The sequence below is a fragment of the Chiloscyllium punctatum genome, chromosome 15, assembly GCF_047496795.1.
Source record: "Chiloscyllium punctatum isolate Juve2018m chromosome 15, sChiPun1.3, whole genome shotgun sequence".
In the NCBI taxonomy this organism is placed as follows: domain Eukaryota; kingdom Metazoa; phylum Chordata; class Chondrichthyes; order Orectolobiformes; family Hemiscylliidae; genus Chiloscyllium; species Chiloscyllium punctatum.
Window position 1 is genome coordinate 13,629,102 of NC_092753.1, and position 23,685 is coordinate 13,652,786.

The 23,685-nt window shown below is 45.5% G+C and overlaps 2 protein-coding genes across 14 annotated transcripts in view; one reads left to right on the plus strand and one right to left on the minus strand.

Annotated features, from left to right (window-relative positions):
* Positions 1 to 13,978, plus strand: part of phldb2b (pleckstrin homology-like domain, family B, member 2b) — a 265,080-nt gene extending 251,102 nt beyond the window's left edge. For all 12 annotated transcript variants that reach the window (XM_072584659.1, XM_072584660.1, XM_072584664.1 and 9 more), the window contains 4 exons: positions 1,439 to 1,585; positions 8,495 to 8,714; positions 10,296 to 10,381; positions 12,522 to 13,978. In XM_072584659.1, coding sequence (XP_072440760.1) covers positions 1,439 to 1,585; positions 8,495 to 8,714; positions 10,296 to 10,381; positions 12,522 to 12,662 — 594 coding nt within the window. In that variant the 3' untranslated portion in view covers positions 12,663 to 13,978. The remainder of the gene's footprint in view (positions 1 to 1,438; positions 1,586 to 8,494; positions 8,715 to 10,295; positions 10,382 to 12,521) is intronic.
* Positions 13,979 to 16,788: 2,810 nt separating this feature from the next.
* adprhl1 (ADP-ribosylhydrolase like 1) overlaps positions 16,789 to 23,685 on the minus strand; it is a 53,395-nt gene continuing 46,498 nt past the window's right edge. For both annotated transcript variants that reach the window (XM_072584672.1, XM_072584674.1), the window contains exons 6-7: positions 18,099 to 18,231; positions 16,789 to 17,167 (exon numbers count right to left, since the gene is read on the minus strand). In XM_072584672.1, coding sequence (XP_072440773.1) covers positions 17,004 to 17,167; positions 18,099 to 18,231 — 297 coding nt within the window. In that variant the 3' untranslated portion in view covers positions 16,789 to 17,003. The remainder of the gene's footprint in view (positions 17,168 to 18,098; positions 18,232 to 23,685) is intronic.

Below are 23,685 nucleotides of genomic sequence, written 5' to 3' on the forward strand. Positions count from 1 at the left end.
AAATCAGGCTTTGAGAAGGTTTTATCCGGACTCTTTCTATCTTGGCTAGTGAAATCAGACTGCCTCAAGAACTCAGAGATGTGTTGGTGCACTTTCCAAAATTCAGAGCAGGTTTGTTAATGTGATGTTGTTCATTGCCAAGCCTGGGAAGTTAACATTAACATGTTAGTTTCTATCCCTCCGCTGAAAACCCATTGAACACTTGAAATAGGTGGTAATATTTAACACCTCTGCAGGCATAATGAGTTTTAATATGTCTCTGTATTTGGTTCAGAATTGGTTACAATGGGTCGAACCTCTCATTGTCTCACTTTGTTTTCAATGTGCATGCAATTAGGAGATATAATATTCCCTTAGGTAATCGCATCAGTTTTATCCTTATAATTGTCGTGCTGGAAGTTTCTAGAACTTTTGCCAACTTGTGGATAATGTGATCTGCTGTAGCAGTTTTAAACACTTCCATAAACATTTTGAAGTCCAGCAAAATTCATTTCTTTTAAAATAAAAAGGGCAAGTATAATTTTTAAACAGCTTGCAATATACGTGTTGTTCCATGGATGACAGTGTATCTGTATCTTTCTGACATTCACTGACACCCTCTTTCCCTGCAAGATTAAAAGTAAGCTCAGGAAAAATGATTTTTAAAACTTGAATTTCATTTTGTTGTAATCTCCTGTGACAAAATCAAGTGTTTTTGTTTGTGGTAATCCTGAGCTATCCAATATTCTGGCGTTTATATCTGAAGTCAGACCCAAGCCCTGTTCTCCCCTAAACCCTTGTGCTGAATGACCTGCATTGGCCCTTGGCCAGGCAATGCTGCCGATTTAAAATTCTCATCCTTTCCTTTTCAAATGGTCTTGCCCCTCACTTCCTCTGTAGCTTCCTCCAGTTCCAGCGACCCTCTGAGATATCGGAATTTTCCAATTCTGGCCTCTTTACCCCATCTCCCCGCTTCCATGAGTTGGCCATTGGCGGCCGTGCCCTTCAGTGGCTGCCGCGCTCCTAAACTCAGGAATTTCCTCACTGAGTCTAACGAAGGTGATGTCCTACTTTTGGGAGTGGCAGGTTATTGTGCCTGAAAGGGTTGTTATTTGGCTCATGGTGGGGGTGGGTGGGGGATTATTGCTCCTTTGGAAGAGGGGCTGTGGGTTTAGACCCATGGAGTATGTGAGGGATGAATTTTAAAAGATGACAGCAGAATTCCAAGCTGCATAAAGAGGGATTCAGGTGCGTGAGTGACCTAAGGTAATGTATCATTCACATTTTGTCCCTTGATACGAGGATTGTTGAATGTAGGTGGCAGAGGAAGATTATTGCCTGTCAATTGAGTTCTAACCCTCTCGTGTTGCACTGCAGATGTTTACTGTATCTGTTATAAACTTCACCGGGAAGGGCAGAGCTCTATTTTGTCTGGTTAAAGTGATGTTTTCTGTTTGAGGAGCGAGAGATGGAAGCCAAGAAACAAGCTCTGCAGGAGGAGAGGAATCGCAGGGAACAGCTGGAGAAGAGGCTACAGGAGGAGACAGCACGCAGGCAACAGCTCATCGAGAAGGAAGTTAAAATGCGAGAGAAACAGCGATCGCAGGTATTTAAGGAATTTAAGGGCTATTTAAACTCCATTGCAAGATAGAGGTAGTGCAGAAAAGTGGTCGATGATCAGCCATGATCTTGAAGGGGGGGTAAGGCTTGACAGGTTGAGAGGTCTGTCCCTTCTCCAATGTTCTTGTGTTTGCTGAGTTTGATCTACATTATAACAATATGATTATCACTGATCAGCCAACTCAGTACCTCGTTCCTGCTTTCACCCCATACCCTTTGATCTGTTCAGGGTGCTAAGAAGGTGGCAAGGTGGCTCAGTGGTTAGCACTGCTGCCTCACAGCACCAGGGTCCCAGGTTCAATTCTGGCCTTGGGCCACTGTCTGCATGGAGTTTGCACATTCTCCCCGTGTCTGCGTGGGTTTCCTCCGGGTGCTCTGGTTTCCTCCCACAATCACAAAGATGTGCAGGTCAGGTAAACTGGCCATGCTAAATTGCCCCCTAGTGTTAGGTGCTTTAGTCAGAGGGAAATGGGTCTGGGTGGGTTACTCCCCGATAGGTCGGTGTGGACTGGTTGGGCCGAAGGGCCTGTTTCCACACTGTAGGCAATCTAATCTAAGCTAAACTATACCTCCTTGAAAGCTTTCAGTGGCAGACAATTCTACGAGCTAAGCAATTGTGGGCCAGACCAGGTAAGTCTGGCAGATTTCGCTCCCTAAAGGACCTTAGTGAACCAGATGGGCTTCTTTTAATGACAGTGAATGATAATTTCATGGTCACCATCACTGAGGTGAACTTTATAACACCAACTTTTGTTAGTTACATTTGAATACCACCAGATCCAGTGGGTGGGATTTGAATCTCCATTTCTCAAGTATTACTCTGGATTAACATTGCCACCTCGTCATATTAGCCCCCATCAACTGTTGGTAACTAAAGGGCATCCTGCCACAACCCGTCCTCTTCCCTTCCCTATTATTCCTGAACATTTGAGAAGCCGGACTATGAGGAACTCATTCCTGACCATCGTCTGTGATAATGTGATCATGTCCTAGTCAGAACAGGAGTATTCCATTCAGCTCCTTGAGCTTATTTCACCATTCATCAAACTCCTTTGGCCAATACCCCTTGAAACATTTGCTTAACGAAGTATTATCTATTTAAAATTACCAACTGCTCCAGCAACCATTGTCAATTGTGGAAGAGAGTTTCAATCACTTACCCCCCTTTGTGCAGAAGTGCCTCATTACCGTCTCTCCTGAATGATCTGGCCCCAATCCTCAGACCGTGCCCCCAGTTCTATAATTTCCAACTAGTCGAAGTACTTTATTTTTATCGACCCTGTCTTTTCCTTGGAGACTGCTACCAGATAAATTCTAGTGAGAACAGTCCTAATATGTCTAATCTCTTGTCATAACCCCTGAAATCCTGACATCATTCTTATAAACCTACATTGTAGTCCCTGTAATGCTAATTATCCTTCCTAAGGTTTGGTGCCTAGATCAGCTCACAGTACTCCAAGTGGGCTCAAACCAGAGTTTTGTATGACTCCTGCATCCTTCTCCTTCAATCCTCTTTAACTAAAGGCCAGACTTCCATTAACTTGCTTGTTTTTTTTTAAAGATCTGTACACCACAAAACCCCATGTCTCTTTGGACATCTCTGTATTTAATTTCATACCATCAAGAAAGTACCTTGATCTATTCTGATCCAGTCTGAAATGGATAACCTCTCATTTGCTTGCATTGAACTCCATTTTGCCCATTCACCCAAGCTGTCAACATTCCTTTGTAATTTTATGCTGTCACCTTCACTGTCTACAATGCCACCTAACACCAGTATCATCCAAAAAATTGGACATATCACTTCTTATGCCACTATCCAAGTTGTTAATAAATTGTGACTCTCACACAGATCCTTGTGAAACACACTGATCACTTCATTGCCCATTTGAGTGCCTACCCATTTTCCTTACTTTCTGTTGCCTATTGCTCAACCAGCCATGTCAGTAATTTGCCTTCAATTCCATGGTCACTCTTTTGTTCCATCAATTTTCCTCATTATTCCTACATAGCAATGTCGAACCATAGAATCTATTCCCCCCCCAGGTCCACCCCCATCCCCGCACTTACAATGACTAATCCACCTAACCTGCACATCATTGTGATTGTGGGAGGAAACCCACGCAGACACGGGGAGAATGTGCAAACTCCACACACAGTCACCTGAGGCGGGAATTGAACCCGGGTCTCTGGCGCTGTGAGGTGTGCCACCGTGCCACCCACTGCCACCGTGCTGCCGTTATGATTGCTATAAACATGTATTTCACCAAGGTTTTAAGTTCACATGGTAAATTCTGCAGCCAGGCTGAACCCATCAGTTAGCCCACTGGATTAGATTGGCTATCCAAGTGTCAAATTGCAGTTAGTGTGCAGAGACTCTTCAGCCCCCCAAGTGGGGCATTCTTACACATACAGTACTGTCCTGACCTGTTACAGCACATTTTTAAAAATCTGTTATCGAAAGTAAAGAGAGGAAAGGAGTTGGTTAGCTGATGTAGCATTAAGTATTTGAAAAATATTATTCATATTATCAGGTTATCACCAGCTGTTGCTCCAATTTTGCGCATGTGGGTATAGTGCTCCACCTAGTGGCATTGGCTACAAATGCAGCTTTCATTCATAATTTTTACGATTTATTTACTATTAATAATTATTATCACGAAATGCAATTTAATGCCTCCTTTGTCACTTTTTACCAAGGCACCCAGCAATGTTTGGAAATGTAGTTGGATATAGTTGGATCTGGTTCTTCCTCCTTTCTGGTTACTATTCATCCCAGCAAATTATCTTCAAGACCTCAAATCTCACCATCCCTGGCCATTCAAATTCCAAGGAATACAAGCCCCTGGGTTTGTATAACTGGCCCTCCCCAGGTATCATTGCTGGTAAATGTACCCCCATGCTCCTACACTCTGGTTCAGTGCTGGTGGGAGGGGGTGATGGAAAAAGTTGGGACAAGGTCTTGCAAAGCTGTTGAAATGTTAACAACACAAGTTGAAGTGGCACTGTTGCCTCACAGCACCAGGGACCTGGGTTCGATTCCAGCCTTGAGCGACTGACTGTGTGGAGTTTGCACATTCTCCCCGTGACTGCGTGGGTTTCCTCCGGGTGCTCCGGTTTCCTCCCACAGTCCAAAGATGTGCAGATTATGTGGCTTGGCCATGCTAAGCTACCCATAGTGTTCAGGGTTGTGCAGGCAAGCTGGATTAAGTGTAGTGAAGATGGCGTTCCGGCAATAGGGTGGGCTGCCCTTCGGAGGGTCAGTGCAGACTTGATAGGCTGAATGGCCTCTGTCTGCACTGTGGGGATTCTGTGGTTCTGAAAATGCTCGATCACAAAGAACAAAGAAAATTTACAGCCCAGGAACAGGCCCTTCAGCCCTCCAAGCCTGAGCTGCTCCAAATCCACTGTCTAAACCTGTCGCCCAATTCCTAAGGATCTATATCCCTCTGCTCTCACCTACTCATGTATCTGTCTAGATGCACCTTAAATGACTCTACTGTGCCTGCCTTTTCTACCTCTGCTGGCAACGTGTTCTAGGCACTTACCACCATCTATGTGAAGTGCTTTCCACGTGTATCCCCTTAAACTTTTCTCCTCTCACCTTGAACATGTGACCTCATTATTGGATCCCTGGGAATAAGCTTATCTCTATCCACCCTGTCCATACCCTTCATGAATTTGTAGACTTCAATCAGGTCCCCCCTTAATCTCCTTTTTTCTCATGAAAACAATCCTACTCAATCTCTCTTCATAGCTGGCACCTTCCATACCAGGCAACATCCTCATAAAGCTTCTCTGCATCCTCTCCAAAGCATCCACTTCCTTTTGGTAATGTGGCGACCAGAACTGTGCACAGTATTCTAAATATGGCTGAATCAAAGTTTTGTACAATTTTAAATGGCTTGCCAGCTCTTATACTCAATACCCCGTCCAATGAAGGCAAGCATACTATATGCCTTCTTGACCACTCTATCCACCTGTGCAGCAACCTTCAGGGTACAATGGACCTGGACTCCCAGATCTCTCTGCCCATCAACTTTTCCCAAGGCTCTTCCATTTACAGCATAGCTCGCTCTAGAATTAGACCTCTCAAGATATTTGTCTGGATTGAAATCCATCTGCCACTTTTCTGCCCAACTCTCCAGTCTATCTATATCCTCCTGTATTCTTTGACAGTCCCTTATGCTTTCTGCTACTCCACCAATCTTCGTGTCATCTGCAAACTTGCTGATCATACCAACAGTGCCCTCTTCCAGATCATTTATGTGTATCACAAACAACGGTGGCCCCACCACTGACCCCTGTGGAACACCACTGGTCACGTTTCTCCATTTTGAGAAACTCCCTTCAACTACTACACTCTGTCTCCTGTTGCTCAACCAGTTCTTTATCCAACTAGCTAGAACACCCTGCACACCATGTGACTTCACTTTCTCCATTAGTCTACCATGGGGAACCTTATCAAATGCCTTACTAAAGTCCATATATATGACATCAACAGCCCTTCCTTCATCTATCAATTTGCTCACTTCCTCAAAGAACTCTATTAAGTTGGTAAGGCACGATCTCTCCTGCAAAAACCCATGTTGCCTATCACTGATAAGCCCAATCGTTTACAAATATAAATAGATCTTATACCTCAGTACCTTCTCCAGCAATTTTCCCACCACTGACATCAGGCTCACTGGTCTGCAGTTACCCAGAATATCCCTCCAACCCTTCTTGTACAAGGGGACAACATGAACAATCTTCCAGTCCTCTGGCACCTCACCTGTGTTTAAGGATGTCACAAAGATATCTGTCAGGGCCCCATCATCTCCTCTCTCGCCTCCCTCGGCAACCTGGGATAGATCCCATCCGGTCCTGGGGATTTGTCCGCCTTAATAATCTCTAACCTACCCAACACATCTCCCCTACTTATGTCAACATGATCCAGACTAATCAAACTTCTATATCTAATCTCAGGATTCATCATGTTCCTCTCCTCAGTGAACACTGATGCAAAGTAATCATTCAGAATCTCACCCATTCTCTCAGGTTCGACACACAGCCTTCCTTCATTCTCCTTTAGTGGACCAATCCTTTCTCTAGTTACCCGCTTGCTTCTTATATAAGAATAAAATGCTTTGGGATTCTTCTTAATTCTGCTCACTAAAGCTATTTCATGACCCCTTTTAGCCCGCTTGATTCCTCGTTTAAGATTTGCCCTACTCTCTCAATATTCCTGCAGGGCCCGTCCTATTCTTAGCTGCCTGGATCTTATGTATGCTTCCCTTTTCATCTTGGCTAGTCACACGATTTCTCCAGTCATCCACGGTTCACAAACCTTGCCCTTCCTATCCCTTGTTTTCAACAGGACATGCCTATCCTGCACTATCTTTGAAAGCCTCCCACATCTCAAATGTGGACTTCCCTTCAAATAGCTGCGTCCAAACCACATTTCCCAGCTCCTGCCTAATCTTGATATAATTGGCCTTGGCCCAGTTTAGTACTCTTCCCTTAAGACCACTCTCATCTTTATCTATGAGTATTCTAAAACTTACAGAATTGTGGTCACTGTTCCCAAAAAAAATCCCCCACTGCAACTTCTACCACCTGTCCTGGCTCATTCCCCAGTACCAGGTCCCATATGGTCCCTTCCCTCGTTGGACTAATGACCTACTGCTCTAGAAAACTTTCCTGGATGCTCCTTACAAATTCTGCCCCATCCAAGCCTCTGACGCAATGTTGGGAAAATTAAAATCTCCCATCACCACCACTCTGTTGCCTCTACATCTTTCCATAATCTGTTTACCTATTTGTTCTTCTACCTCACGGTCACTATTGGGAGGCCTGTAGTACAGCCCCAACAATGTAACTGCACCCTTATTTTTCAGCTCTACCCATCATACCTCACTGCTCAAGTCCTCCATAGTGTCCTCCTTTAGCACAGCCATGATATCATTCCTGACCAGCAATGCAACCATCCCCCCCCACCTTTACTTCCTTCCCTGTCCCGTTTGAAGCGTTTATATCCTGGAACGTTTACTTGCCAATCATGCCCTTCCTTCACCCAAGTCTCTGTGAGTGCAATAACGTCATACTCCCAGGCACCAATCCAAGCCCTAAGTTTACCCACTATACTCCTTGCATTAAACTTCAGACCACCAGTTCCTTTGAGTTCATCTGCTGTCTGCCTTCTCTTCCCCTTGGTAATGCTAACTTCATGATCCTTACAGTCTCCAGTCTCCACCTCGCTGTCTTCTCTTCTGGTTCCCAGCCCCGTGCCACATTAGTATAAACCCTCCACAGCAGCAGTCGCAAAAACTCCCCCCCACAAAGGACATCAGTTCCAGCCTGGTTCAGGCGTAGTCCATTCAATTTGTAATAGTCCCACCTTCCCCAGAACTGAACCTCTCCCTCCTACACCATCCCTCAAGCCACGTGTTCATCCTGCCTATTCTTTCATTTCTACCCTGGCCAGCACGTGACGAGCTTCCAGTTTATCCAAGCAACAGGATGTGATCCATCCAGAAACCACGCTAGCACCTGGCACAAAACGTAGGTGGGGCAGCAACGTCTGCATTAACTCTCTGAGGGATCTGATGTTCTCTAATTCTGGCCTGTTGTGCTTCCCTGATTTTAATTCCTCCACCTTTAGTGACTGCATCTTCAGTTGTCTGGGCCCTAAGGGGGCGGAGTTATTTCCTGTTCTAGCTCTCCTTTAAGACAATTCTGCCTCTTTGCACAAGCTTTAGGTTACCTGACCTACTATTTTCCTATTTGCTATGATAATTGCTCCTGCAGCAAGCCTTTTGGGAATATTCTCTTCCAGCAAAGGTGCAAAACAGAAGCCACAGCGGATGAGTGTAGATGTAATGAAGGTTGATGTTTTTGGATACTCTCCTTGCAGGCCCGACCTCTGACCCGCTACCTCCCGGTCAGAAAGGAAGACTTTGACCTGCGAACCCACATCGAAACAGCTGGGCACAACGTGGAGACCTGCTATCACGTGTCCCTGACGGAGAAGACTTGTAGAGGCTTCTTGATCAAAATGGGCGGCAAAATTAAAACCTGGAAGAAGCGTTGGTTTGTCTTTGACCGTAACAAACGGACTCTGTCCTATTATGCAGGTAGGGGGCTCCCTGCAACATTGTATGGACTCCTCTTTGTAAACTGAGGCCATTCATCCCCTCACTATGAGGCTTAGAGGAAATATTCCCACATTTCACCTTCTGTAATTTTGTAGGTCCCGTTAAATCTGTGCCTTCTGCTCACCGATCCTACCTGCCACTGGAAGCAGTTTCACCTCTCTACTTGATGCAAATTAAGCAAGATTTTGGGCACATATTGTGTCCTCCTCAAAGCAGAGAAGGTTGTAGTCAGATATACAGCCCAGTTCCTCACTCTCATCTCTCCACGTCACCGGTACCGTCCTGCTGAAAATCTTCATCTCAATTGCTCTTGGTCTTGGCTCTGGGTGAGTTGCCCAGAGCTGGGCTCAACCACATTGTGTGGGATGAGCCCACATCCCTGCAGGGGCTTGTATAGCAATCCAGCAGCTCCTGTGATCACATCACTAGCCCCAGCGTGGGAATGACCTGGAATACCAGCAGAAAGAGCAGGAGAAATTCAGTAGGTCGGCTGCATCTGTGGAGGGAGAGACAGAGTTAACACTTCCAGTCGGAAATGTCGATTTTTCAGAACTGCGTTCTGAAGATGAAGCATTTCAGACTTGAAACGTTCATTTTGTTTTCTTTGTTCACAGACGCTGTCAGACCTGCTGAGTTTCTCCAGCCCTTTGTTGTTATTTTAAATCTGCAGCATCCACAGTATTTTGCTTTCATTTGAATCATTTCACCGAGTCTCCCAGGAACATGCCACCATTGTCCTGCTCACTCACCTTGTTCTTCCAGGAGCTCCATTCTGCCGCACTCTCCTGGGCCTGCCCACTTATCAGGAGCTGGAAGAGAGTGGAGATGCCCAAGCTCAGCCGGAAAAGCCAGTGTTTCCCAATCCAGGCCCACTGCCACCCCTCGATCTGAAGCTGATCCCTTTTTGCTGGTGTTTTTTGTTTGTAATGGCACCACTCCCTTTACTCATTAGCAACAGCCCCCAGTGCCAAAAAGGACCCTTCCCCTAGGTCTGAGTGAGGTTGCCGGGGGTTGGTGGAGGGCTCTGAGTGAGGTTTCTGAGGAGGAATCGGGTGAGTGATGTTTATGGGAGGGGGGGGGGGGGAGAGGGGTTGCTGGTGAGTGACTTTTCTATGGGGGGGGGGTTAGGGGGAGATGTGAGTGACATGTTGAGGGGAGTGTTAGTGGTGGTGAGTGATGTTTCTGGGGGAGGTTGGGGGTGTGAGTGACTTCACCAGGCAGGATGTGTGAGTGATGGTTCAGGGTGGGAGGGGAGGAGGCGTGAGTGGTGTTTCGAGAGGATGGACAGTGTTAACACTAGGTTCACGCGGAGATTGGGAATGCTGTGGTGCAGATTGTAATGAGTTGGACTATGGGAGAGTGTCAATATTTAAGAATGAGAGGGGGCATGTGAAGGGGAGGGTGAGGGGGGGGGTTAGTGAATGAGGGAGAAGAGTCAGGGATCGCTGCTGTCAATGAGCGATGGTTGACCTCCTTGAGCTCTCTGTGAAGGTAAATCCTGATGTGTTAATGTCTCAGGATTAACAACATTGATGAGCCCATCTCCCTTTATCTTTGCAGATAAACATGAAACCAAATTGAAAGGAGTGATATACTTTCAGGCAATCGAGGAGGTCTATTATGACCATTTGAAGAATGCACACAAGGTAATTAATCTCCAGGGTTTTAATACAGTGTCAGGTTCTAACCTGTGCTCATGTAGAAATCCAAATGTGGCAAACTGAAGCAAACATTGCTCCCACTCTCACTATCACCATTTAAATGGCCTCTCACATGGGGAATTCACTAACCTTGATTCAATGTTGTACATTAACATGCCGAACCTCTCTCTATTCCAGGCTTCATAACTCTGCTCACTCAGCAGCTCACATCCTGATTTATAGATAAAGATAATTCATGTACTGAAGGCCCTTTTAATGCCCTGTTATGGAAGGGAGTGACACAGCGTACTGAGTACCGACTGCAGGCTGCTGTAAGTACTAAGTCAGAGTGCAGCTGCTTTGACTGTGACGTGGTAGAGGAGCAGCGTGAGTAAACCTGTATAAGATGGAGGGACAGAAGTAGGCCATTCAGCCCGTCAAGCCTGCTTTACCACTCAATGAGATCATGAATGATCTAATAGTCCTCAACTCCACTTTCTTGCCTTACCCCATAACTTTTGATTCTCCTTCTGAGGAAAAATCAGTCTGTCTCAGCCTTGAATATACTGACTGACCCAGCCTCTACTGCCCTTTGTGGTAAAGAATTCCACAGATTCACTATCGTCTGAAAGAAGAAATTCCTTCTCATCTCTGTCTTAAACGTATGACTCCCCATGGTGAGATTATGTCCTCTGGTCCGAGACAGTCCTATCTACATCTACCTTGACAAGTTGCCTAAGAATCTTTTAGGTTTAATCATGTTGCCTCTCATTCTTTTAAACACCAATGAATACAGGCCAAACATATTCAACCACTCCTTGTAATATAATCATTGCATACTTATATCAGCCAAATGAACCTTCACAGGACTGCCTCCAATATCTTCCCTCAGATCCACAATACAAAATTGTTGACAGTTTTCCAGCTGTGGTTTGACTAGGGTCTGCTTTAGTTGTAGCAAAACCTTCCTCCCGTTATACTCAGTTCCCTTTGAAATATGGGCCAACATCCAGTTTGCATTCATTACTACTGCAGATGTTTCTTCAGTAGACACTTTGGTGAAGTACATGTACTCTGGGGGACTGGGGTGTTACTGGAGTCTACAACACTGTCATGGTAACCTCATCCAGGGCCAGTCTGTTGTTACTATTAAAGGAGGAAGCGAGTGAGACACACATTCTGGAATAAAACGGGTGGCTTTCTTTTTCAGTCGCTCCCAGTGTATTCAGTGAGCTTGAGGCCTGCGGGTGGGTGATGAGAGTGCAGAACGTGCACTACCGATTCCCTTCGTACTAAGTTCCTGTCCAGGTGAAAGTACAGATCATGACCCTGCCCCAAACTTCTATCTAGGTGAAAGTACAGATCATGACCCTGCCCTGACCTCCTGTCTAGGTGGGAGTGTGGGTCATGACCCTGCCCTGACCTCCTGTCTAGGTGGGAGTGTGGGTCATGACCTTGCCCTGACCTCCTGTCTAGGTGGGGGTGTGGGTCATGACCTTGCCCTGACCTCCTGTCTAGGTGGGGGTGTGGGTCATGACCCTGCCCTGACCTCCTGTCTCGGTGGGAGTGTGGGTCATGACCCTGCCCTGACCTCCTGTCTAGGTGGGGGTGTGGGTCATGACCCTGCCCTGACCTCCTGTCTAGGTGGGGGTGTGGGTCATGACCCTGCCCTGACCTCCTGTCTAGGTGGGGGTGTGGGTCATGACCTTGCCCTGATCTCCTGGCTAGGTGGGGGTGTGGGTCATGACCCTGCCCTGACCTCCTGCCTCGGTGGGAGTGTGGGTCATGACCCTGCCCTGACCTCCTGCCTCGGTGGGAGTGTGGATCTTTATCTTACTCTGCCCTGAGCTCGTGTCTGGACAGTTGATATATATTTTCAAAAACTATTATTTAAAGCTCTCCCTGTGAAGCACTGCCAGAAAACCAAGCAACAGGATAATAACAGGGGCCGGGTCGGTTAATTGCTTGGGTTCCGGAATGTGCTGACAGGTCAGTGAATGTCAGAGTGACAGGCTGTCCTTTTGAGGACGGGAATAGAGAGATTCCGTTGGAATATCACCTCAGTATAGATTCTGTGTAATGTGGAAACGTTGCAGGCTGATAAGCCTCTTAGTCATCATGCTTTGAACTTTGTACATTGTTTCAGAGTCCCAACCCCCTGCTCACCTTCAGTGTGAAGACAAGAGACCGAATCTTCTACATGGTTGCACCGTCGCCTGAGACCATGAGAATTTGGATGGATGTCATTGTGACAGGGGCTGAAGGTTATACACAGTTCATGGTTTAGGGAGAACTTCATATCACTGTAACCTCATTTTGCATGCAAAGTTTATATATATTTATATATATGTATATGAAATGAGACTCACCCTCCAAAACCACTGCCATGGCTTTATGTTATCTTGAAGGTTTTGACAATTATACGGTTTTTATCATTAAACTAACAAATTATTTTACTGATATTGCTGAGAGTTTCTGCCGGTAGCAGATCCAGTGCAGCTGTTGGCAAGTGTATGTATGTGCCAGGTATATGTGCCCAGGTATCTGTCTCAGTGCCAAGTATTTGTGCCTCAGGTGTGTGTTTTGGTGCCAGGTACACATGCCCAGGTGTGTGAGCATGCCTTCTGAATAATCTCCCCAGGGCTCTGAGTGCCCTTCACAAGACCCAAAAGACGATGATCCAACTTTAAAGTGGCTCAACAGTATTCGAAGGACATTCTTGTATTTCTGATACAGTATTAAAATGGTTAGCTGGTCTACGTTATACAGAATAAGATCGTGTTTATATATTTCGATTTATAATCTCTGCTTGCAAGGTCAGCCTTTCGTCTTGTAATCTCCAATCAGACTCCAGGCTCCTGAGTAAACTGGGTTCCTGTCAACAGTACACTGGCCCTTCACGTGAAATTGCCAGGATCTAACATGAACAAGAACAGTGCAGTTAGAACTGCATTGCGAGATGGTGTGTCCACACAGCAAGCACAGACTTTGTTTCCCCAGTAATGATTTCTTTTAAAAATAACAAATGGCTCGCGGTGCTCATGAGAGTCAGATGGTGAAAGTACGCCTTTGGATCGCCCACCAGCAGTGAGACCTGTGACCTCTGGCCAGTGCTGATCTTTCTCTTGGCCTGAGAATACTGGTGCAAGTACATTGAGATGGATTCCTCTGAAAAAAGCAAGGGTATCAGGGGAAGAAGCTGTTACAAGCACTGAAGTCAGTTACACAGTAGAGAGCTCAGACGTTTGGTCAATTCAGGAGATTTGAACACACAGCAATCAAAGTCTGTGGTGGAAAGCCTACTTTTCAGACAAAACATGTAAAATTGCCAAAGGTTTGTGACATAAGAACCCACCTATATCACAATCAGCTTAGTGTGGTTGCTGTTAATGGATCAGTCAGCTTATCAGCTATCTCTCTACGTGCATATACGTTCAATATTTATTCAGTATTATTTTAATAGTATATGTAAGGATTACAAATATGTAAGGAATTTTATATGCTACACAGTTTGGATTATTTTCCTATTTAAAATGTATGATATAAAATGATATCTTGCAAGGAATCTATAAGTTTGAATAAAAAATGAATACTTCCTTCTGAGTCATGTTTACTGCTGTTTAGTTAAGGAACAGAGAGTGCTGTAAAACCTGCTGCTTGAAATGCTAATACTGTGCTTCTAATGTGCATTCTCAAGATATGAGCATCACTGGCAAAGCCCCATCATAACATTCCCATTCGAATGGTGTGGTACCTTCTCTTTAAGTTTGCTGCAGTTCATTTGGTGTAGGTACAGCCACAGTACCTGCACAGGGCGGGGAGCTTGAAGACATTGAAGAAATGGCTGACACACATCCGTTTCGGCAAAGGATGCCACCTGGGAGGACAACGTGAGGGTAATAGTGTGCCCATACACCTGCTGCCTTTAACCCACAGCTGATGGAGGTTAGAGGGAGACAGCCTACTGTAACCATGGTCATGGTGGATGGAGTGGAGATTGAACTGTGTTGCTAAACCTAAGTATCTACATAGGTTTCTGTTCTTCCCACAACCAGTACATTGCCACACCAGAGTAAACCAGTGTCAGTCACTATTAGCAATGTGCATTCTTGGGCCTGTAACACCTTTTTTTTCCAAAAATTCATTCAAATTAGGTCAGAATTTATTGCCTATCCCTAATTGCCGGCAGGGTATTTGAGAATCATCGACATTGCTGTGGGCCTGGAGTCACACATGGGCCAGACCAGGTAAGAACGACAGTTTCCTTCTCTAAAGGATATTGGTGAACAAGATGGGTTTTTCTGACAATTGACAAAGGTCGAATGGTCAACGTTTGACTCTTAATTTCAGATTTTTATTGAATTCACATTCCACCATCTGCCATAGCAAAGTTTGAATCCAGGTTCCCAGAACAATTCCTGGGTATCTCGATTAGTAGTCTAGCAATAATACCACAAACCCATTGCCTCCCCTTAAATAATGCTTAGTCAGTATCTTGCCTATCCGGTGGGGACGGGGACGGGGGGGGGGGGGGGGGGGGGGGGGGGGGGGTGGGTGGGATGTGGGAGCGGGTGTTGCTGCTGCTGTAGGGTGATGGAGAAAGTTCCAGATTTCCATTGCTCTTTGACAAAGTGCCTCTCGCCATCATCCCTGAACCACCGAACCCTTGTTTTGTTGCTGGCGTTTTTCTTCTGGACTTCCCTGTCCCCTCCCTCATCATTCTCTGGTGTTCTAAGCCCATCCAGTTACATCAACTTGCAGTTTTCTAGACTAAAGGTAATGCAAAGCCAAGTTTATGGAAACTGTCCTCGCCGTTTAACCCATTAAAGCAGGGTTTTCCAAACCTTGCCCCCACTGTGACCCTGCGTTGGTGTTTGAGAGTAGCCATGACTCTGGTGGAGGGTGGGTGGGTGGGTGGGGGGTGACAGCAGGGGTCAGCAGAAAGAATGATCTGTTCCATTGGCAGATTTTTTTTTAAACGTTAAAGAGCACCTACTCATTCACACGGATCTTTCATCACAGAACCAAGCTTCAAGGCTAGGCCCAGTTTTTTAGATTCGATTACTTACAGTGTGGAAACAGGCCCTTCGGCCCAACAAGTCCACACCGCCCCGCCGAAGCGTAACCCACCCATACCCCTACATCTACATTACAGAACAAATTCAGATTTGAAGGGGCTCACTCAGCTTTTGGCACCCATTGCCGCCTTGAATATTTGCCCTCAACAGTTTGCAACCCACCGTTCAGGAGGCCCTGTAGTTAAAGCCCTTTTTTGTTTTAAACATAAATATTACATGTTGCCATTCAGTAGGTAAACGCAGTATGGTGGAGGTATGATGGGGAGCACCAACCGAGGAGCTGGGATTGTAACTCACCATCCTACAACGTACTTCGATGCTTAATAGAGGAAATTACACATGACACGTACACTGTCAAAATCCACCTACATTTATTTTAAAGTATACACTTTCATAGTATTAGGAGGTGGACATGACAGAAGGATACATTAATATATATTAGATAATACACTATACATACTAAGGCATTTTGGAAATATTGTAGGGTGAAATTTGCTTGGTGTTTCCCTCAAATCTTAGTGTGATATCAATTGAGGTTCATCTGAAATTCCAATTAGAAACAAAACCGAAAACGCTGAACATCTGGGTCCAAGCAAGGGAGACCCTGAAGCGATTTGTGTTCAAAATATATGATGAAGTATGTAATTTTATTGGAGTGGTGCTGGAAGAGCACAGCTGGAAAAGGTCAGGCAGCATCAGAGGAGCAGGAAAATCGACATTTCGGGCAAAAGCCCTTCATCAGGAATAGAGGCAGGGAGTATGCAGGGTGGAGAGATAAATGAGGGTGGGGGTGGGGCTGGGGAGAAGGCAGCATAGAGTACAATAGGTGAATGGGGGTGGGGATGGAGGTGATAGGTCAGAGAGGAGGGTGGGGGAAGGTAGCAAAGAGTACAATAGGTGAATGGGGGTGGGGATGGAGGTGATAGGTCAGAGAGGAGGGTGGGGGAAGGTAACAAAGAGTACAATAGGTGAATGGGGGGGATGGAGGTGATAGGACAGAGAGGAAGGTGGGGGAAGGTAACAAAGAGTACAATAGGTGAATGGGGGGATGGAGGTGATAGTTCAGAGGGGAGGGTGGAGCAAATATGTGGGAAAAGAGATTGGCAGGTAGGACAGGTCATGGGGACAGTGCTGAGCTGGAAGGTTGGAACTGACCATCTCTGACACCTCCCTCCCCTTCTACCTGTTTGCTACCTTCCCCCACCCTCTCCGCTGACCTATCACCTCCATCCCCACCCCCATTCACCTATTGTACTCTATGCTACTTTCTCCCCAGCCCCACTCTGCCTCTATTCCTGATGAAGGGCTTTTGCCCGAAACATCGATTTTCCTGCTCCTCGGATGCTGCCTGGCCTGCTGTGCTTTTCCAGCATCTGCAGTCCTCACTTTTGCCTATATAATTTTATCATCAAGTCACGGAGCTGTGCTCACTGCGAGTTATCTTTTACATCTGTCGCGGTATCCATTTATTATTCGTGGTTCATTCAGTAACTTTACAGATGACAGGAAATCTGAAATGTTGTTGACCTGGTTTTGCCCCCTTGTACCTCTCAAGGGGTTTTGCTGTCATTTGCTGCTTTGTACAGTTCTTCTGCCAGCCCCTCCAGTCTCTCCCTGAACTCCAAATTTTTGTATAAGCCTTTGGGGATGTTTGCCAATCCATAAAGGAGGCCGTAGAGACAGCCAGCAATTGATCCAGTGGCCCCACTCTCACCTGTTGATATAAAAATATGAGGTAAAGTGCTCCTCCTCAGCTCATTCCAAAGTGTTGCGCTGGTTCACATGGCAACCAGTTAGTGCACAGGAAGGTGCCATATACAGTAGCAAATCTCATCGTTGGTTGAGGATGCAATATTGGTGGATAATACAGAATCTTACTTGCATATCGATGTTTGTTTACGAGAAAAGGCTCTGAAGACACCACGTGCTACATGGTCTCCTCTCATACTATGCACAGAGAGATTTTTCCAGACACTGTGAAGTTAAAACACCCTTTACACACCCAGAAGGTTTATTGAATGTTGCACACAAGGCACCAGGAGAAATCCTGAAGTCCCAGATGCTATGTTTGATATTTCTAGAGCTGTGCGTTCAGTTCTGGGCACTGGATATCAGGGACACCTTGGAAGAAGAGGGTCTTGGACTGATTCACCAGGGCTACATTATGAAGCTAGGTTCAATAAACTTATGTCACACCGACCTGCATAAAGCAAATTGAGGGCTGATCCAATCAGTTGCTTAAAGGATTTTGGGAGGATAGATGGAGAGGAATGATACCCTCTGGGGGAGGAGTGCAGGGATGTAAGCAGGATAAAACTCAAATGAAACCGATCAGGAGGGGGATCACGCAGGAGTGGTGAAAATTTGGAACCGTCTCCCTCAAAACGGGGTGTAGATGCTTGGAGCATCAACCAGCCACAATCTAATTGAATGGCATCCAAACAAGCTCCCACTAAAAGCTGATAAACATCCTTAATTGCATTCTGAGCTCAATGTGCCAAACTGACAGTTTAACGTTTTCAACCTTTAACTTCTCTGTCGGATGGCCCCATCTGTCCAAGGCCACCTCAGTCCTCTATCTCAGCCATTCTGTACTGATCTGTTGAATCCAAATCTCAAGGCAAATAATGTGCAGTTGTACTTACCCCCGTGAAACATGGCATGATGACATAGTTGAGTCCAGTCATTGCCAGCGAAGAGGAGGGCATCGTAGGCGATCATTGGAGCATCATGCCCTCTCCTCCCACCAACACCTTCTGAACTCCATCCCTTGTAGACCTTTGGATTAATTTCACTAGATGTTATTCTTTTGTCTTAAGAGTCTTAGTTTATATCATTTATTCTGTCAGTCCCTTCTATATATTAAATTTTACGAGAATGCAAACCCGACAGACATTGGAAATCTAAGGAGAAAATGCTGAAAATACTCAAAAGGGACAGTCAAAATCCGGGCAGGTTTTAAGCAAGTTCAGAAGCAAGAAAAGAGGTAATGTAGAAAGAGGGAGGAAATAGGTGGTGAGAAGGCAGGAGATGGTGTAAGGCAAAAGGGGGCAGAAAAGGGACAGGTAAGTCTCATGCTCCCATAGAGGACAGCAGGCCTTGTCAGGTCAGTAACTTGTTTGCTGCATTTGTTCAGCTGAAGGCACAGGCTGACTGACCAATAACCTGATCCTTCCCACTATAGGCAGTAAGCCAGAGTTTCCTCATCTCCTACCAGTCAAATTGGGTTTATAATCCATAAACCACCCCTTCCAGTATTGATCGTCTCTCTGTGATGGGTCCCCTCCATTTGTCTTTGTCTTTTGTCACGCCTCGGCGGATCTATAGACACAGACTTTGCCCGATATCCACATCTTCCTTTTGAGTTTACAGACTCAATCCAGAGGAGCTCGCTTGATTGGAGGAGTGGCTGGAAGGTACGTACTCAGCGGCACCACCAGCTGGTCAAAGCTGGACTCGAATCCACTGGCTTTGACTCTGGGTGGGGGTAGGGTTCAGGTTATCACCCTGCACAGGGTGTTCAGCCGAATATGGGAAGCTGAGAATAAGGAAATCCAGGTGGGAGTGCAGCAATGAGGAAGGTCAGGATCACTCATGTCGGCTAGTCTGTAGTTAGTCTCCACAATGTAGATGAGAACTGGGTTATGAGTGGTGTATACTGTATGCTTCCCCTTAAAGGCGCCATGGATGCTAGAAAGAGAAGCAATGAAAGGGAGGGTGTTGGCATGAGAGGGGGGATAGGTTTTGGGAGAGATTGTTCAGGTTGTTGAAGTAGGAATAATCCTTTCACAATACTGGAAGGGGAGAGGACAATGCAAGCCAGAAATGGCAATGCCTGAGCACAATTACCAAACCAATGAATCTTTAAAATCGGAGAGCACTGGGCCCTGACTCTCCCAGAGTAACTATACTAACTCAGTTAGTCAGGGCCAGAGATGAGCACAGATCCCAACCCATTGCTCTATACCAGACAGACCACAAATACAAACCAACAAGGTCCAACCAATACACAACTGATGTGAGTCAATCCACTTGATCCTCCCAGATCACACAGATATCAAACCAACCAAAGTGACTATTCCTGAGCACAGGTGAGCAAAGGATCAGCTGTAACCATCCAAGAGAAGATCCCACGCCAGCTAATTGCAACCAAATGTGATTCCAGTCAGTTACATCGAATCAAGTGTTTACATCTCTTCAGCTCTGGCTTGGTGAGATGGAGTTTGAGATGCAGATATTAGAGAAGTGACATTCTGACTCTTAAGTACAATCACATCCTTTCGATAATGGATTTGGTTAGTGATCAGGGATGGGCAGGTTCAAATGCAGGTCAAAGAAACTCTGATGCTAAAATGTGTTGCCCACCGGTCGGCATGGCTTGCTACTGGTGTGGATGAGTACAGAAACTAGAGACAAAAGTACAAGAATTGGGAACTGTTCAGCCCTCCAAATCTGTCCTGCCATTTAATAAGATCAATAAATAGTCCATGGACAGAACTCTCAAGGTTATAATACATATTATAGAAAAACTTGAGAGGAACTTTCTCTTCTGAAGCTAAGTCTGGGCCTGAAATGTAGGAAGGACTTTCTTTGGAGACAAGTTAAGTTTTCCAGTGTGATTTCATTGCAAGTGCGTGGTAAGCTTTTATCGATAAACGTTCTAAAACCTGCTGAGCTCCAATATCTGGGCGCCATATTTAAAAGGCACCCAGATAATATTCAGTGTCTGAAATCCACCTGACTACTTACACACACTAGCAAATGTAATTTCTCACAACTGGCTATAAGTTTCCTTTGGCATATGGTGGGTGCATCCAGTATCAAAAGACAAGAGGAATCAAGGAGTTTCCAGCTCTTTGGAACACAAGGAGCAGACTTGATGGGCTGAATGGTCTACGTCTGTTCCAGAGATTGATGGGCAGCTATTGTCAATGAGCCATAACATTAGCTGTTTGAAGAAACTACAAGGTGCTGGCAGGAAGAACAACAGAGACATTTCAGGAAAGGCAAAGAGATGTTGACATCACTGCTTATAACAAAAACTAACAAACTTAAAAGACCCAGTACAACCCATGCACAAAACCAACGTCATCTACAAAATTCCATGCAAGGACTGCCACAAACGCTACGTAGGACAAACAGGAAGAAAATTAGCCACCAGGATACACGAACACCAGCTAGCCACAAAAAGACACGACCCTCTCTCCCTCGTAGCCCTACACACGGATGAAAAAAAAACACCATTTCGACTGGGACAACACATCTATCCTGGGACAGGCTAAGCAAAGACATGCCAGAGAATTCCTAGAGGCCTGGCACTCCAACCACAACGCCATAAACAAACACATAGATCTAGATACCATCTATCAACCCCTCAGAAAATGAACAGGAAATGACATCACCACAAACCCCAGGAACCCCATCCAGGAGAAAGATATAAATAGAAAGCAGGAGACAACAGCTTCGCTTCACTTGGAGGTTGCCACTGATGATGTAATGAAACGTCTGGATATCAAACCTGCAGCTCAGCGAGCAAACCTACACCCTAAATCACTGGTAATCTATGACACAGAGTTGCCCATTATCATTGCTACAGATGTATCTTCTACTGAGCTGGGAGCCACACTCTCTCAAACACTGATGGATAGGAAACAAAGACCAGTTTACTCTGTATCCACTGACTGACAGAAACTGGTAGATTTGCTGTGACTGAGAAGGAAGCACTTCCTGTTACACGGGTTGGTGAGAAGCTCCCAGATTTTGTCCTTGATCTCCATTTGTAGACAGACTCAAACCACAATCCCTCAGTGACACTTTTAAATTTGAAGAAATTTTAAGACAATCTCCACAAGTACAACTATTCAGGCTTAGAATGATGATGAGGTTTGATGAAAACAGCAGAGTACGACTCTGATTCTTTTTCCAGATGCTTTTTTTCTTTATCCTGATGGATGATCAAGGTGAATTATTAATTTTATTAATTATTAATCTTTTTTGAAGAGGATGAAGCCTTTGGATTAACAATAGCCACAAATCTACCAGCAATAACTCAGTGACTGAATCAAAACAGAGATACACAGAAATCTGGTTAAGAATGTGCTCATGGTAGAGTAAGCCCTCTCTAGGTCCAACCTTGATCTTGTTATCAAACCTGTCGATAAGGGGGTTCTGTTTGCATCTGGCGTGTTGCCCTCTAACTGGCAGAAGCTGAGTGCCAATGGGGAGGCAATGGCCTAGAGGTATTGTCGTTGGACTGTTAATCCAGAGACCCAGATAATGTTCTGGGGACCCGGGTTCAAATTCTGCCATGACAGTTGGTGGAACTTGAATTCAATAAAAAGAAAATCTGGAATTAAGTGTCTCATGATGACCATGAATCCACTCTCATTCATTAATGCCCTTTAGGAAGGAAACTAACATCCTCACCTGTGTGACTCCAGACCCACAGTTGGGCAATAAATGCTGCCGAGCCAGTGACGCCCTCATCCTTTGAATGAATAAAGGGAAAAAAAGACGCTTCCTCCCATCTCAGCCTGGACCGTGACCCAGGCTGAATGGCAGGATGAAGTTTCCAAAACTGTCATCAACCTCATCTCCTCTGATGATCCCCCTTCCACAATGTCAACCTCATAGTCCATCGAACCCACACTGGCCACTTCTACAAAATCTCTTCCCAAACCTCTCAAACAGGACTGCCCCCAGACCCATCATTTCAGTCGGTTCCTGTCCCAATGAAATAACTTCTTCTTCTGATCTTAATTCTCACTATTCCCTTTTGTTCAGTCTCTTGCTGCTCACGTTTGTGATTCATCTGGCACTCTCCCTTGCTTCTATAATTTCCAGTTGTCTGGTCCTAGCTGCCTTCACTGGATGTGTGATCCTTCTACATGTCTATTCCATGTCAGGCTGGTCTGGACCTCACTGTTTCTTCCTTGAATGGAGACCTGAACTAGTCCCATCCATCGCCACCTGGCGGAGCTCATCCAGACTTTGACCAATTTCTTTAACTGATCTCTCTTTCTCCAAGTCAAAGAGGCGACCATGGGTACCCACATGGCTCCCAATTATGTTTGTTGCTTTGTGGAGTATCTGGAACGTTTTTTATCCCAGTTTAACTCAGGCCCCTACCAATGTCTTTCACCCTGATTTACTGATGCTGTCTTTGGTGTTAATTCCTGTTCTCATCCAGAATTGGAAAACTTCATCAGTTTTGCTTCCAATTTCCATCCTTTTCTCACTTTCTCCTGGTCCATCTCTGCCTCTTCCTTCCCTGACTTCACTGTTTCCATTTCTGATGACAGGCTATCCATTTCAATATCCACCAATATTCATTACAAACCCCATAGTTAGCACAAATATACCTCCACACACCCTGCTTCCTGTTGGGATTCCATTCCGCTCCCCCAGTTTCTCTGTCTCTAACTCATTGGTTCTGATGATGTCACCTTCAACATGGCTGCCTCCCTTCCTCCTCAGCCAAGGACCTCCTACCCCTCCCACTCCCGAATTGGGGTTGATAAGTTCCTCAGCCGTTTCTGACCTAACCTTGCCCTCCCAGAATGACAGTTTGCCCTTGTCCTAACCTTCCATTGCACCAGTCTCCACATTCTCCTCCATTTCTGTCACCTCCAGCAGGATGACACCACCAACACTTCTACCCTCCCCCCCCCCGCACCACTGTCAGCATTCCCATAGTGATCACACCCCCTGGGACACCTTGGTCCATTCCTCGATCATTCCGATCGCTTCCTCACTCCCCAGTGACACCTTCCCAGGCAGACTTTAAAGTTGTAACATTTGTCCATTCACCTCCTCCCTCCTCACTGTCCAAAGCCCCAAACACACCTTCCTGCTGAAGTACAGTGTATCACTCGTACATCTTTCAATCTAGCTCAGTGTATTGACTGCTCACAATACATTAGAGAAACGAACGTAGACAGGATGACAGCTCTGTGGAACATCTCCCCTCTGTCTATAGCTATGACCTTGACCTCCTGGTTGTTTTACCATTTCAGTAATCCGCCTTGTTCTCACACTAACATTTCCGCCCTGGGTCTGCTGTGATGTTCCAATGAACACAACTCCAGCTTGAGGAACAAGACCTCATTTTTCACTTTGCACTTTCCAGCCTCTATGACTCATTGGCTAACTCCAGAACTTCAGAGCATGACCTTGATTAATTAATTATTGACCTTGATTGATTAACTAATTTATGACCTTGATTAATTATTT